At 34.3% G+C, this 17,500-nt stretch overlaps 2 protein-coding genes across 4 annotated transcripts in view; both read left to right on the top strand.

Annotated features, from left to right (window-relative positions):
• LOC131348237 (trichohyalin-like) overlaps positions 1-17,500 on the top strand; it is a 166,381-nt gene that overhangs the window by 10,443 nt on the left and 138,438 nt on the right. The gene's annotated exons all lie outside the window — the stretch shown is intronic.
• On the top strand, positions 3,761-12,216 carry LOC131348245 (trichohyalin-like). Its single transcript, XM_058383027.1, has 5 exons — positions 3,761-4,456; positions 5,523-5,583; positions 7,645-8,976; positions 9,196-9,264; positions 9,725-12,216. The coding sequence occupies exons 2-5, from the start codon at positions 5,559-5,561 to the stop codon at positions 11,050-11,052; spliced, it is 2,754 nt and encodes a 917-aa protein (XP_058239010.1). The 5' UTR covers positions 3,761-4,456; positions 5,523-5,558; the 3' UTR covers positions 11,053-12,216.

The following is a 17,500-nucleotide window of genomic DNA, read 5'->3' as shown; positions in this document are numbered from 1 at the left end:
CCCTCTCCCAGCGGTAAGTAAATAACTCGACTTCACACTAATGGTAAAGGCTGATATTTTATAAACTTATCACATATATTACATTTTAATCCAGGAATCAAACAGAACCATAAAAAGCATTTTCAGATCATGTTTACGTGAAGGAGTCTGATCAGTAAGTGAGATTCCACTTCCATCAGTCAGCTTCTTTCCCACAATGCACCTGTGTGTAACCTCACTGCAGTGCAATAATGTAGACAGAGACGTTTACCATGTCGAGTAACAGACACAACAAACACACAGTATATAACACACACCACTGACAGACTCCATCACAAGGGTGGGTAATTAATTTCCCTTAGGGGTCACATGAGGAACTGGGACTGTTGTTGAGGGCTGAACCAATAGACTGAACTCAATGTTGCTCAATATAATTTTTTTATGTAAAAAAAAATAGTGTTATAAATAGCAGTAAATGTTATGGTTGTGATTAGCAGCTACTGGTTAGACTACATGTTACAATAAGGCTATGAAAATATGGAGTAGGTCAAATATAGAAATAAAAAAATTGTACAAAATTCATAATAAGACTTAATTAAAAAGTAGACAATTACATCTCTGTTTCATTTTATTTTTAATGTAACACTTTTTAACTTACTAAAATGTGTATGTTGTATGTTAAAGGTCAACAATTAATTTAAAGGGAAAAAAGTACTTGTGATATTTTTCAGTTCTTGAGCTTGAACAAGTGAACTGTAGTCTGGTGGAATGATGTGGATATGAGAATATAAAATGTATAAATGTCAAAATTCCACTTTCTGTTCAGGATTCATTTCAGTCACTTTATCCTGCATCCACGTCAAAAGTCCAACATTTTCCCCTCAGATTTGAACAATCATCCGTTGTAACACCTGCCCCTTCGTCCCATTTCAGTCCCTCATGCATTTACCTGCATGAACACATCCCTCCCTGCTGCTGTCCCTTTCACTGACCGCACTGCTGCCGCTCTGCATCAGTCAGGTTCTTGTGTTTCTCTGAGTGTTTAGTCACGTAGTGGAGATTCAAACTGTAATCCTTCAACACAGTGATCTGTATTTCACAAACAAAGCACACTGCTTTACATCTGACTTCAGTAAATAAATACTCAGGAGTCCTTGGCTTGTTACGTGAGCTGACACTTTTGAGGGTGAACAGCTAACTCAGTATCTCCAACACATTACTGTGAAGGTGTGCAGACACACACACACACACACACACACACACACACACGCCCAAAAAAACATTCACCTTTAAAATAAAATCAATGAAGTTGTATTGTGTGCAGGATGTACACTTATTTACATCTGATTTCTAATTGCAACCACAGTGACTTTTTCAAAGTGTTTGCACATTAAACCCAATAGTACAAGCAGTAAGAGCTTGACAATTGCTTTACAGAACAGTTTCAATTTTGGAAATATCTCTATTAGAACTTGAGATATGAGTTCAGAAATGTCATCAATATGTCAGAACATTTTCTGATATAAAAGGCTTATAAGGAACCGGCGTGTTGCAGAACCATTTTCAGCGATTTTTATAGATTTTCTTTAAAAAAACTTATTGTTGGAGATAAAACATGAAATCTGGAAGTTCTATGTATTTCTCACTTTCATTCCATTTCTGCTATTATTCTTTATGTATGACTGCATGCAGTTAAGATATACCTATATAACTGATGCTGAATGAAATACACAATTTGTTTTTAATTTATTTTCTGTGATATTTTGATATTTTTGTAATGTGCATAGCAATAAAATAACAAACAACAAGAGTTAAGCACACATCCAACACTATTAAAGTTGCATTGTTTTAACATGTAAATATCTCATCACCTTTACATTACAGAACATCTTCACCTTACTAACCTTAGATCTTTACTGTTACCTTCAGAACAATAAACAGAACTACTCTTTAGACTCTTAATCTATAATAATACAAAGATATAATATTTAAAGTTGAAACAATGGTTTCATTTGTAATAAAGTGGTCAAAAGTGTCAAAGTGTACTGGGTCACGTACATAGACTCACAGCAGCTGCTAATTTTTACATTTTTTTAGTGTTATTTTTTAGACATAATGCAATACATTTAACAATATAGGTGATTAAGGTTTGTTAATAAACGTTGTTATTTTGTGAATGATACCAATATTCACCTCATATTCTTTGCCCTCCACTAAGAGTATGGAAATTTTAACGTGACTCGATTATCGCTGAATAACAAACATGGCAGAATCTCCAATGTCACTTGATGCGAAGGAAAATGCGTGAAATTGAACTTTGAACTTGCGTGTGATCAACATTTCTCCATTAAAATGCACAGAATTTCATCTTTTTAAAAAGGAAAGTTTGCAGTTTTTAATGATATATGTCACTTATTTAAACTCTGAATGGTTTTTGATATATTTGAAGTCAACGTTGAATAATTATACTGAAAGTTTATTTTTGGCGTAGGAAGAAGCGACAAACAGCATTCGAAGCTTATTCTTTTCTCTGATTGCTCTGAATAATTTAGATTTGCATAAATCAACAAACAGTTTGCACATTTTGAATGGAAACTACGCAACCCTTCAAAACCACGTCTGTGAACAAGCCGGTTACTTCATCTGTAAAAAAGCAGAGCTCAGCACATTTAGCAAATTATATTTTTGGCTGTGAATAATTTATCAAAACATGACCCTCACCATTTGAAAGATAATTCTATTAGCTTTTTAAACATGTATGTTTGAGAACATTTTATTTTATGTACTTTCTGAAAGAAGCAATTCATTTACACAACCTATGGGAATTCTGGCCTATTCCAATAGCCTTATCAGTTGATCTGTGATTGATTTCACGTGGGCCGGACAGAGACAACCAAAGGGCCAGATATGACCCAGGGCAGTAAAATGCCCAGCTCTGCTTCTTCAGAATCTTACACAATAAACATAAATCACAGCTTTAACAGTTTTCAGTGCTTGTAGACAGAATAATTGTCATCAGTCTCTGTGTGTAACAATCACACCATATTCTGAAAAAGCATTGAAGAGTCGACTCGGCCTAGCGTTTAGTCTCTTTAAGCTAACAGTAGTAAGGCGTGTTAATGCACACAGAATAAAGACAACCTGACTGAACTGAGAACAGAAGTCCTTCACTTCATTTCTAAAACTTCCTTCATAGGAGAGAGGGATTTGAGAGTGAAAGAGAGAAAAACATAACGAGATCACGCATCTTCCCAAATCTACTGCGACATATCACATGCTGTCATAACCAATATATAGATGAAGCAGCAGAAAACACATCATTCTGTAATCTGTTCAGTTTTTACATTGATAAATGTCTGTGTTTTTAATTAAAGGAAGTGGGAATCTGATATTCTGTATATTCCTTTATCTACTACAATAACACACAGATATATTACAGAATATTTCACTATATATTTAAAATACACAGGGAGAAATACACAAATACTGACATACTGTATATTGGTAAAGACATGCAGGGATCAGAAAATAGTATTTTCCAATGAATCACAAGATATTTCTCTTCCTTAAGGGTAACTAGCGGTATATTAGCACAATGCTACATGATACAGATTTACTGTGTGTGATGACTGATTGTTGTCTAGTTTTCCTCTTTTTTATTAAGACACACATCAGCTGTGTTTTAACCAGAGTAACAGTTACTTTCACATTTTCACATGGAACAATTCACATTTGTAATCATGCATAAAATCTTCACACTGTTTTATTTACTTTCACAGCTTCGACAGTTAGGTGAGTATAAATCCCTTTTCTCTGCTAGTGATGTCTTGATGCTGCATGAATAATATATTTATTGTACAGATGAAATAGATTAGACTGTGCTGTGTGTTCAGAGTGCAATAGCACATAGATATATGAGCATCATGAGCATAGTGTAGTGAACACAACAGACTGTGATCTCTGGCAGAACATTCATCATGCTGTTGTCTAGTTTATCATTTAGTGTTGTACAGACACAGAAATCTGACCTACACACTGATACTGAGAGCTAAAAAGCTGAATGTTTTTGTTTGAATGTGATTTCATAGCAATAACTCTCTCTGAAAGTTCCTGAGACTGGCTAACATTACTGTAGTGTGTAGAACTACAGAGAGAGATGTGAGTTAGAGAGTCACACTGGATAATGCTGCATGAAAGAGATTATAACAGAATGGAAGCAAGTGATCTGGTCAATTTGTTTCTTACTGCATTCATACTGAAAGATCCTGAAGAGATTTTTCAATCAGCAGAAAGAGGAGAGAAACAATACAGTACAGGATAAAACAGACTTTTAGGAACAGTTACAGAATGTTTATAGCTAATACTTTAGGATAAAATACAGAAATACTGAAAATTACAATGAGTTTTTAATAATTTCTAATCTTTCTTTGCTTTTTTTCCACATCCTCCTCTATATAAAGACGTCTGTGTTTATCAGGTGAGTAAACTATTATAAAATATGATAAATTCATTAATGTCTTACTGATGATAGCAGCATAAAAAATCTTAAATTATGTTAGAATTAAACCAGTGGTCAGTGAGGGGTAAATGAGTTACCATGGTAACTGCTCCCAGTGATGGTTTATTATGGATAAATAAAAAAATCACATGTGATTGTTCTAGACACACAGTTGTTGATCTGTTTATCAAGTTGCTGTTATTACTGTTGTTGTTATTATATAATTATTATTACTAGAATTGTAAACAGTTTGTGGAAATTTAAATAAAATAAAAGATATAAATAAATGTAAGAAATATGATGATCTTCACCACATTGAAGTCCATCTGCAAACTTTGTCTTAAATTCCATTTAAAGTGAAATAGAAAAGGTTTAACACGTGTTCAGTTTAGCTTGATGATCGGTGCAAACATCCTACAACTGGAACAAAATAAATTTACATTAAAACTCTTTTTTTTTGGCAACATTAATGGCAACCCAAAAGAAACTGTAAATAAAACAAGCTGTCAGTCATTTTGGGAAAAAAAAACTATTATATATTTCTCACAGTTTCTGTGAACTCTGTTGTGTGATTTGATCAGAGCTGACTGACGATCATGAAAATATAAAAGTCAGCTAATGAACATAAAAATAACATTAAACACAATCAGATGTAAATGTCTGGATCAGTTGATGTTGATGCATAAGAACATGACTTTATTGTGATATTGTGTGACATCACAGCAGAAATGAACCCAAACATCTTGATTCTCCTGGAGAGGATTTTTTCTCCCTCCTGTAAGGTTCAGTTTACTGTTTAGTGATTGTGTTCTTCAGCTGCATTCAAACTCAGTGTGTTACTGAATACAATATCAGTTTAAATCAGCCTCAATCACCTCAGTGTGTACTGTTATATCACACACACACACACACACACACACACACACACACACACACACACACAGTGATCTGAACAGAGAAACACTTCATGTTTATTTAACACTTTATTTACATACAGTATGGAGTCATGTATAAAACCTTCACACTGTTTTATTCACTTCCACAGAGAGACAGAGAATGGACAGAAGATGAGAGAAAGAAAATGGAGGAATCTGTTCCACTGACTGGTGAGTATGGAAGGAGATACAAAAGTAAACACACTGTTCATTTTTACAGTCTGAAGTGTTCAATAATGAGATCTCCAGTAAGAATGTAGTCTGAAATTCACAGCTTGTCACATTCTCCATTCAAGATAGAATTTACACTTTATAGAGAAGGTGTGAAATTTATCACAGTGATAAGAATTCACACTGCATCATTGTTTTTGTATTTATTTGTAGGTTTATGTGTTTACTGTAAATAATCTGAATATTTCTGGGTGGAAATCACACAGAGAACCTTTCAATAAATACATTCAATTAAAAATAACAATTTTGTTTTTGTTAATAAATTTAGTCTTATAGCAAGACCTTGAACCCTAAACCTGTTCAGCTGTAATCTCTAATGTTACATTGGAGACACAGATAGTAAAAGGAAATGTCTGTGGCTGTCAGTCATGAGAAAAAGAAAGTACTCCCTCTTCAGTTCTGTGGTTTTATTTATCATTACCTAAATAACAGTCATGTGGTCCTCACCAACTTCTATTAACAAACAAATAACCAGGTGACGACAACAACAACAACTTTTAATATGAAGTATTTTTTTTCCGAAACCAACAATCAGAAATCAGGTGGAATAAAATAATCACCCTTCCTACTTCCAGAGTAATTAAGAGAGTAATTAGCAGCCTGGTGTTACTAATGACATGTCTGAGATCTTCAAGAAGTGAGACTAACTTTATAAAAGCAGAACTTGTGCCAGTTTGGGGAAAGAGGAAATGACATCAGTCATGACCTCATTCAGTCCAAGATCAGACCATTTAATGCTCAGAGATATAAAAAGAAGTCCAGAGCTGCATCATGTGACCTACAGGCTTCTGTAAAAGTTTATCTTCATGACAGAAAAAAACATGAAAAATTCTGAACAATATTTTTTTGGTCTAAAGACTTCAAGGTGAAGAAGTTTAGTCATAATGTACAGTGTCATGTTTATCGATTATCAAACCCAGAATTTCAACACAATCACCTCATACATCTCACCTTAAGATGCATTAACAGGAAGCATTTGTCTGACCATGGTGTGATTGCTAAGTAAATTTTATCTCATCTATCTTACTCCTTGTTTCATCATTTCCTGAATCCAAACAGTTATAATCAGATTTTTCACCTTTTACCAGAAGTTCAATAAATTCCTTAACTGTTTACTCCAAAAGTAAATTAATATTAGCAGTTTAAAAATGGCAATAAACATATTGTCAAATAACATTTTAGCTATGAATGTCCATAAATGTCCCGACCATGCCATACTGATACTAAACAATGAGTTCCTTATGATGAATCTTAAAACCTGATGTCACTGGGATTTTCCACTGGGATTTATTTAAATGGTGAAAAGTTCCTTCTCCTCCTCTTATCTAGTAGGTGATCCATGGCTGTGTTGTGTTATTTCTGAAGATTTCTCAGATTTATTTTGGGTCAATAAATTGTTTGTAATTGGTTGATTAGGGACCAGTCAGTGAGCTGGCATTTTTTTTTTTCAAATTATTAAAACATACATTTTCATTGGTTTATATGAAAAAACCATTTGATGTCCATTCCAGTGGACTCAGGGTCTGAAGAGGTTGAGAGAGCTGTGCATAAACACATGCCCTCAAATATCAATGAACTGAAGCAATTTCTCCAGAATGATGAACATTTACTTCAGGTTATTGCTGCTACAGGTGCTTCATGTTACTGAATTATAGGATGAACAATTTTCCCACCTGAATGTTAGTTTACTTTTTTTGGAAAAATTACTTCATATTGAAAGTTTTTGTGTCACATCAGGTTATTTTTTGTTAGTGGAAGTTGGTCAGGAACAATAACAATTATTATTTAGGCATTGATAAATAAAAACATAAAATTAAAAAGGTGTGCTTTCATTTTTCCATGACTGTTAATCATGAATGTAATATATTTTTTCATCTGAATGAATATCACTGTAAAGGCCTCACAATATGAAATATAAGAAGCAGTTTATATTGTTTTTTCATGTTTTCTGAAAACAGTGTTCTGTTTACACTTTATTTTAATCACTATCAATTATTTTAGAACATCCAATTGATGAAATTAAAGAGAAGTTCAGAAAGTTAGAAGAAACTGAAAAAGAGCTAAAAGACACTAAACTGGAACTGGACAGAATTTCTAAATCACTGGAACATAAAGACCAGCAGCTAGAGGATTGTAAAAGACAACTAGAGAATAAAGATACAGAACTGAGAAACAGAGAGAAAAACATGGAGGAGAAGGACGCAGTACTCCAAGATACAAATACAAAACTAGAGAAGACGACTGAAGAGCTACAGGAGAGAGAAAGAGCTCTACAGGAGAGAGAAAGAGTTCTACAGGAGAGAGATCAACAACTGAAACTGAAAGACACACAGATACAGGAGGCACAAATACAAGTGGAGGAAATGGAGAACAGACTTGTGGAGAAAGATGAAGAAATAAATAAGAAAAATGAAGAGCTGAAGATTCTCAAAGAAAGTTTAGAGACTAATGAGAAAACTCTTTCTGAGAGAGATGCAGTGTTAATGGAAACAAATAAACAACTTAAAAATGCCACTGAACAGATGAAGGAGAAAATCTCAGGACTGGAGAATCTGAACAAACTGCTGAGGGAGAAAGAAACACAGCTGAAGAGCACAGATAAAGAACTGGAAACCAGTACAAATCAACTGGAGACACTGGGACAGGAGCTGCAGGACAAGCAGAGACAACTACAGGAGATGATGATCGTAGTGGAACAACAGAAAACTGAGTTAACAGAAAAAAACAAAGAGCTTGAAGAGAAAGAGAGTCTTCTAACTGAGAGAGAGACACAGCTAATGGAAAGAGACAAACAGCTTCAGGAGAAAGACAGACTTCTGACAGAAAATACACAAACACTGCAGATGAAAGATGAGACACTGGAAGAGAAGGAGACACTGCTCAAACAGACAAGAGCTGAACTGGACAAAACAATGAAGGAATTAGAAGACAGTCAGAGACACATGGAGGAGAAAAACACACAACTAGAGAATCTGAACAAACTGCTGAGGGAAAAAGAAACACAGCTGAAGAACACAGATAAAGAGCTGGAAACCAGTACAAATCAACTGGAGACACTGGGACAGGAACTGCAGGACAAGCAGAGACAACTACAGGAGATGATGATCGTAGTGGAGCAACAGAAAACTGAGTTAACAGAAAAAAACAAAGAGCTTGAAGAGAAAGAGAGTCTTCTAACTGAGAGAGAGACACAGCTAATGGAAAGAGACAAACAGCTTCAGGAGAAAGACAGACTTCTGGAGGAGAAAACAAAGCAGCTGCAGGAACAAACAGATCCAGAATCATCAGCCCCCATCAGGAGAAGAAACAGCAAGGAATGGTTACCTCCAGAAAGTGAGTAATTTATCAAATTAAACAATTATAAAATGCTTCTCAGAAGGTCAGTGTTTCCAAATGGTAAATATTCATTTAATAAATTATCACATAAAATATACTGTAATGATCCTTAATAGTGCAACTCTTCAGATATTATAAGGAAGTGTAATTTAATCTGTCTAACTTTACCTTCTGTAGAATGTCTTTCTCATTCTGACTGCTTCTGATATTTCCTAGTGAGTGGAGAGACTCAGGACTCAGCACCAATCAGGAGAAGAAACAGTATGGAGGGAAAACATCCAAGATGTAAGTGATTAATGATTGTTGTATGTTTAGTGTGTAACTCATCAGGAGATTGAGGGTAAAAGGGATGAGTATAAAGAGAGACAGCAGACAGATTTAGGCACTTAAATTTATATTTTAATTACAATAAAAATATCAGTATTATAAAGCTGAGATTAAAAATGGACAAAAAGAAATAATGAAAAAATATTTAACAGGTAAAATTTAAAAATCTGCTAAATATCTCGTGATTCTGATCAGCATGACAGAAAAGCATTTCCCCTATCGTGAGTTTGCCGTTGTTGTTGGAGAAGGATGGATGGCATTACTCTTTCCTCCATCAATCACAGTGACACTAACATGATAAGGAATTTGAATATGAGTTACATAAAGGCAGTAGGACTCCATACTCCATAGAACAGCATAATCACCATAATGCAGTAAGTGATTCTGTATTAAATGATTCATTCTTGTTCATTTTCAGTGGGTGGAGAATCGTCTAGTCCTCATTCTCCAGTGTCGGTTCCTGTAGCAGAACTGAGGCTGGTGCTGCTGGGGAGGACGGGATCTGGAAAGAGTGCAACAGGAAACACCATCCTGGGCAGAGAGGAGAAGAACCAGGCTGCTACATCTACAGCTACATCTACAGTCACCCAGCAGAGTGAGAGCACACAGGGGGAGGTGACTGGGAGGAAGGTGACTGTGGTGGACACTCCTGACTGGTTCTGTCCTGAACTCTCTCTGGAGAAGCTGAGACAGGACGTGGGACTCTGTGTCCATCTGTCTGCTCCAGGACCCCACGCCTTCCTCCTGGTCATACCTGTAAAGAAGCCTACAGGAGAGGAGAGAGGGATGCTGGAGAAAATGGAGGAGATCTTTGGAGAGAGATGTTGGAGAAACACCATGATCATATTCAGTGTTACTGATGAACTTCAGAAGAAGAACATTGAGGAGTTTATCCAGTCAGGAGACCAGGAGGTCCAGAGACTTGTAGAGAAATGTGGGAACAGGTTTCACTGTCTCAACATTAAGGAGAGTGGAGATGGTTCTCAGGTCTCAGAACTGCTGGAGAAGATAGAGAAGATGGTGGAAGGAAGTAGAGAGAAATTCTACAGCAGTGAGATCTACCTGGAAACAGAATCTCAGATTAGAGTCATGGAGACAAAGATCCTGAAGGAAAGAGAAGAGAAAAGGAAGAGAGAGGAGATGGACATGAAAGAAACAATAAAAAAGGAGATGCAGGACTCTCTGAGAAAGATAGAGGGAGTGATCCAGGAGCATGAAGGAGACATCAGACAACTTGATGACCGAACAACTGAACTGGAAAGAAAGATGAAAGAAGAGAGGGATGAAGAGAAAAAGAAAGAACTTGAGAAGGAGCTGAAACGAGAGGTAGAGCGAAGGACAGAAATGGAAGAAAAGGTGAAGAAACTAAAAGAAAAGAGAGAGAGGGAGAGGAGAGAGATGGAGGAGAGACACAAACAGGAGATGGAGGAGATCAGGGAGGTGTATGAAGGAGAGGCCATGATGGAGGCAGAGAGAAATCTCATGAAACTCATCCTGCCTGAACTCCAGAGAAATATTTTGTCCTCAAAAACAAAGATGCAGGAAGATTTCAGCAGACAGATGGAGGAGAAGAACAGAGAGCTGGAGATTCTTAAACAGAAACTTTCAGATCTCACAGATACTCACAGTGTGCTTGAAGAGGTTTATGAGGAAACGGTCAGAAAAAGCTCAGAACAAGAGAGAGCTGCTCTAAAAGGAGAGGCATCGAAGGGAATCTCTAAGAAATTTAAAGATTTGTTTCAGTGAGTAACAGAGTTTATAAAGCTGCAGAGACTCACCTGGTCAGAAATGAGGCATATGAGTGATGATGGACATCACAGAGGAAGAGATAGAACCCTAAGGATGAAGAAAGAAGATAAGAAACAGGGTTAAACAGTTTTTTTTCTATGGAAACCCTGCAGGGGAAACGACCTAACAGCCAATAATTCTTAAAACAACAGGATTTTTAAAAATCAAGATGGATTGTCCAGTTGGCTACAAGAGTCCAGCACACTCACAAATTAGTTGCAGATTTAGTCAATTCTGATTAACAGTAAGATTGTTACAGCTACTTTCTTGTCATGCAGGACAACCTAACAAATATAATGAGTGGGGATAATTTAGAACATTACACACACTGAAGAAATCACATCATGACCCAAAGTGTTTTATTCTTCTTATACAACAATTTGATACAATTACATTTTTATTAATTAAACAAGAACACAGTAAACTATTTATCTCTTTACAGCTACATTTAATGTTGATGTTCATCCTCAAAACTGCTAGTTACTGTTCTCACTTACATTATAACAGCTTGGAGCAGTCATCACCCTTTCTTTTCTCTCTCTTGAAAGGAAAAGAAACAAAATTGTGTTATAAAACCTGCTGATTGTTTCTGTGAATGCTGACGGTTTGATGACATGACACACACTTTTCTGTCCAGCAAATTCTTTTTGTATTGGTGACGTTTCATTAGCATCATAAAAATATAATGTGGTGCGATCATCTGAACATCGTCAGAACTACATTATAAAGACTCCTTTGATCTTTCTATATTGCTGTATTTGACATCATTTTACAAAGTATTTCACATTATTGATTAAAACTGCAGATCCTTTGGATTAATAGTACTTTCATAATATACTAGAAAAGAATTGTCCAGATTTGTTCATTTCGCAAAATATCACCTTGTGCTACTGTCTGTAACAGAACATTTTGAGACTTTTATATTGAAAAAATATTAATCAGAAAAATATCATCGTAGAGCAACATCTCTGTGAATCTTGGAAATATCTGGAAGGTTTGTCAGACTTTATCAACTTTGGAAAACTTGAACCTTTTTACATTTTGCCATGTTGTTCATGTTTTATATCTCAATGAGATGGATATTTTATTTAAAAAATTATTTGTAAAAATTTGTATCAATGTGTATATATTTGTACATTTGTGTAAATACTGTATGAATAAATTTATATATGTATGTATGTCTGTAATTATTTAGTATTTTATTTATATAACCTGTTTATATACCACTCAGTTGTAAAAGAATCACTGACTCTAATGCTAGAGCTGAGTATCCTGATAGAAGAAGAGAAAAAAAAGAAAACATGTACTAGAACATGATGTTAATATTTTAAACCCTATAATGTTTCTAATTTGCTGATTAGTAGATTTTTTTATCATGTTACTCATAGTCCTCATTTATATTTTCCTCTAATTTCCACTTATTACAAACAAAATCATAAATCATTTTAATAGAATCATTTTCCAGTTGCTCTTTTTCTCTCAGAATAAAGGAAGGTGTATTTTTTTTAACTTCCTGTTTAAGACAGCTACATGTTAAATAGCCTCTGTTCTGATTGGCTGCCCTGTATCACACATCCTTAAACCACTCGTCTAAGATGAGTCTACGTTCTTTATCTCTTCAGTGTAAATGGCCGTGTCTAAACTGCTGTGGACTGAATCACAGTGATATGGAAATGTGGAATCTTTAAAAGACTGGGTTTACAGTTTAGTTTGCACACATGGACTGTAATTATTTGGGGTGAATGAAATTTTGTGGTACATCAACATTTTATGAATAAAAACTGTACCTTCTGTTCTCATCTATCATAAATAATGCATTTAAAATTGTCAGTCTACTTCCTGTCATGAATTTGTTTCAGCTATCATAGAAGAGAAGATCTGGGAAAGATTACATACAAAAACTGGAAGTGAGCTGCTTAAGAAGAAACAAAGAGAAACAGAGGGCTGAATAATACATTACACCCCATCCATGTAAAGTACAAAGTGTTTTTAACATCTATCACACTTTTTATAAAAAAGTTTAATGTGTGTATTTTAGCTAATGAGTGTCCGTGTGATTTCAGACCTGGTTTAGTGTGTATTGATATTTAGATTTTTAATTCTATGTGATGTTCCCATCATTTGATTTGACCATCCATCATACTGTATAATTGTTCGGTGGATGAAATATTAGCCACTGATACGGTCATTCTCAAGTGAATGGTAGTCTTCTCCATTTTAAAATCAGATTCATAGTTTAATCCAAATTAAAACAAGCCATGTGACGTCATGTTAGAAACTCATTAACAATGCGAGTAGACATTTCTGCAGATCCTTTAGAACAGAACAGATTGTATTGTAGTTTATGGGAGTCCGATTGTGTTCTTAATAACGTGTTAAACTTTCTCATACACTCCTTTTTAGAAATTAGACACAACCTGGGGACATGCAGCAGCAAGAATCACACCAGAGAAATGAAGCTCAATGATAAACGAGGTAAATGTGTGAAATTAAATACGGTCCCATTTCTATATTTTGTGTAGGAGGGAAAATCACAGTTGCACCACATGATGATGTTTAAGACCATGTCTGATTAATGTTAATGAGAACTGGTGAATTCCTATTAGAATTGTTTTCAGTGACTGCTTTGTTGAACTCGGGGAGCTCTTGTGTTAAAAGCTTTTTCCAACTGAAAATCATCACCAGGGACTATTACACGCGGAGTGATCTGTGTCACTCGCCATGTTCACAGACTGACGCATTTCCTTAACTGACACACTCATATACACTTTGCTGACGCGGATTGATCTAGCCTTGTCCGGAACTACGTTCACGTAACGTAAAATCAAGCAGCAGTCTCATTTCTGCCCGTATGGCTCTCAATCAGGACGCGCTGCAGTTCCATTTTTCACCACAGATTTACACTGGGGGAACAGGGGGGCGCTGTTGAGCTCAGGAGGACTGTGACCCCCTCTGTCCTGTTAGTACAATCATAACAGAGCCAACCTGTCTGCCGAAGCCATGCACTACATTTCAACATATCCTCCTCACTTTAAGCATTAAAATAATCTAGAAACTCCGAAAATACTTTTGGAATAATGCTGAACACATTTACGAGTTAATAATACAGGATTGATTCCGTTTATACAGAGGTCTATGTTTTGAAGCGGATGAATATTTTGGTGGGTCACAGCACCACCTGCCCATAGAGACGAGTCAGGGTTTTCTCCATCCTGAGATTAACAACAGAAACATCAATCATCAATCATGTAACTACTGATCTATTTTTACTCTTCTTCTTGGAGTCATGGTTTAACTCCCCATCCTGAATGTGTTTGCAGATATTCACTATATGATATTTCATCTTTTCCTCCATGACTGTGTTTATTATAAATCACACTTTAGGTGTCCCATAGAACTGCTAGATTTTTATTTTTTGTTAAACCTGGATATCGAAAATATTAACTGATGATTTAATGTACAGAGTGTGAGCATATTCCGACAATATTTAAATTGGATTCATTTTGGATAAATCATCAGTTCAGATTGTCAGGATTTCCTGGGTATAATGTTAAAAAACAACCTTTTTTTCAAGAAATTTATAAACTTTTAAGAGCAAGCATTCATTAAAGATGTGCATGGTGAGATACTGTTAGGAGCCGTGACACATGTCATTTTATTTATTTATTCATTCACTTGAGATTATGATTAATGTCCAGATTGTAGATGATCCTCAAAAACCTCTACATGTGTGCAACAGTTTTATAAATATATATATATTTTAGATAAGATTTAAAAAAAGAATATTGCTAAATTAAAAATAAATAAACCCCCAGGTAATGAAGGTCTTACTGGTGAATTTTATAAACCTTTTTTTTGAGAATTCTTATTATATGTTTACAGAGAAGCTTTGGATAGAGGTAGCCTTCCACCAGCTATGTGTCAAGCTCTAATTACTCTAATACCTAAACCGAATAAGAACCGTTTATTACTCCACAATTAGAGACCTATTACTCTTATGAATAATGATGGAAAAATATTTTCACACATTTTTGCTCAAAGTTTACAGTCTTGTTTAGATAAGATAATAAATAATCACCATTCTGGTGTAATGCTAGGAAGACATATTAGTAATAACATCTGTTTAATTCTAGATTTAACTGATTACAATGATCTAATAATGGATAATAGTTTAATCCTTTTTATAGACATATATAAAGCCTTTGATGCAGTGAAGCAATTTCTTATTGAATGCATTCAAATTTTTAGGTTTTGTTCATATTTCATAAATCCCATAAGAATATTATATAATGGTAAGAATAGCTGTATGAAACTTCCCCATGGCATCATCCATCAGTTTAATATTACACATGGAATCCTTTTTTATTTCTGTTACTTATGCAGCTGTTAGCTATTCATAAATTTCAAGATTTATTCAAAGCTATTAAGATTTTGGATACTGAATTAAAGTGTTCTCAATTAGCAGACATTACAGATCTCTTTTTAAAGGATGAACAGGAGATGCTTTCAAAATGTGTTTTGACCTACAGTATATAAATATATTTTCTGGCTTAAGCTTAAATGTAAAAAATGTATACGTTTCCCTTTAAAAGACACCTATACTCAATATACTGAAACAGAAAATATCCATATTAAACATGATGTTAATTATCTTGGTTTTCATTTATGTAGAATTCAGACTAATAGCATTTATTATTTAGTTTTATATTAAAAAAGTAGATTCTTAATGACCTACATTTGTCTGGAAAAATAAGCTACATTATTTAAATGAACGTTATGCAGTTCCTATTCACATGGAGTCTTAAATTTGTTCAATTTCTATTCCTCAAATATTATTTCTAAAATATCCTGGATATAAAATTTCATTAAAAATAACACTCAACTATGGTATTAAATCCCCAATATTATATTTAGTAAAGTAGGTGGTATTTAATTCCTTCTCGAGTGTAACTTTGATATAAACTTCCACTTCAGTTATCTAATTTCCACAGACAGGCTCTTTTGTGTCTTTTTCTCCTATACAAATATTTTCTCTCTCCACAAACAATTAATAAAGAATAATTAATATATCAGAAATAAACATTAATTCATTCAATAGCTGGGTTAAAGTGATATTGTTGTTAATTGCTTACTTATTCAAAAATTCTTGTTAGTGATACAGTACCATCAGGGTGTGTGAGAATGTTGCAGGATCGGATTCCTTCCAGTGTTCAGGCTTTAAATGTGATATTATGGTTCATTAAAATATAGAATTAATTTAATGGACAGAAAATGCAACAAATTTCACATAAGGTTACTGTTCATGAACCTATAAGCCCCCTTGCAAATTCATTTAGAACACTAGCTTTACGAATTGAAATCAGAAATGAATTGTATAATAAAAGTATAATAACAAATTTCTCTTTAACAACAAAATTGTAGAAGTGTCTTTCAAAATTATTTATTTAATTTACCCCACAAATTAAAAAGTAAGATTTTTTTTAAAGACATCGATGTATGTTGTGTGTTTTAATGAACAAATAAACAATCTTGCCTCATTTTTATGACTGTATTTTTGTTAAATTCTTTTGGTTTGATGTGGAAAAATGATTGTGTTCTTTGTGATGAGAATAAAATTTTACATTCAGAAATGCAAATGGTCAGTAAAGACTCCCAGTTTACAACAGTTTCAGAAATACATGTTTATTTTGAAGCACTAGATGGACTGATATATCCAAAAGCTATAAAGACTCTAAATATTTACAAAGCCTTAAAAACGTCTTGGTAATACACAGTGGAAATGTTCCCCATATGTCTGTGTAAGTCGAGACATTTATGTGTTGTTTTTGTTTTCTCTCTCTCCTATATGTTAACATTAATCATTCTATATTGATTATAATAGTGTTTTGTATGAATGAAAATATTTTACATTTGATACGAGAAAAAAGTCTGATGCATATGGCAGATAAAAAAGGAAACACTTTGGTGTTCAGCTGTGACAGTGAGCGCTTATGAGGATCAGTTAAATGCGTATTGTCCTGTTTATTTTAATAATTTATTTATTTATTTATTCATTTGTTTGTTTGTTTGTTTGTTTGTTTTTTGTTTGTTTATTTTTATTTATGTGCTTTGATTAACCTTTATTTCTGTAGGCTTTGGAACGTTATACTGCTCCAGATAAGTGCTGTTTCTTGTATAAGTTCATGTCTTGATGTTAATCATGTGTTGATTTGTATTATAATAAGTACTTTATGGTACGAATTACAATCTAGAAGGGCTGGAAATTGTACAAAATTACATGTTGTTCGTTTCCATTTATTTAACAATTGTATGTTATGGTTTAATTATTATTATCCAATTCAACCTGCTGAATTTAACTTTCACACTGCCTTTTGTCTTCATAGACACTGTTCAGAACCTATAGTGG

The sequence above is a fragment of the Hemibagrus wyckioides genome, linkage group LG28 (genome assembly GCF_019097595.1).
Source record: "Hemibagrus wyckioides isolate EC202008001 linkage group LG28, SWU_Hwy_1.0, whole genome shotgun sequence".
Classification (NCBI taxonomy): domain Eukaryota; kingdom Metazoa; phylum Chordata; class Actinopteri; order Siluriformes; family Bagridae; genus Hemibagrus; species Hemibagrus wyckioides.
Note: the sequence above shows the minus strand (reverse complement) of the source record. Positions and strands in the feature narration are given on the sequence as shown.

Bases quoted from the DNA above. Each gene is read 5' to 3' on its own strand.
- LOC131348245 (XM_058383027.1), top strand. From the start codon at position 5,559: ATGGAGGAATCTGTTCCACTGACTG. The intron at 5,584-7,644 runs GTGAGTATGGAA...CAATTATTTTAG, and splicing joins GGAATCTGTTCCACTGACTG to AACATCCAATTGATGAAATT. The intron at 8,977-9,195 runs GTGAGTAATTTA...GATATTTCCTAG, and splicing joins GGAATGGTTACCTCCAGAAA to TGAGTGGAGAGACTCAGGAC.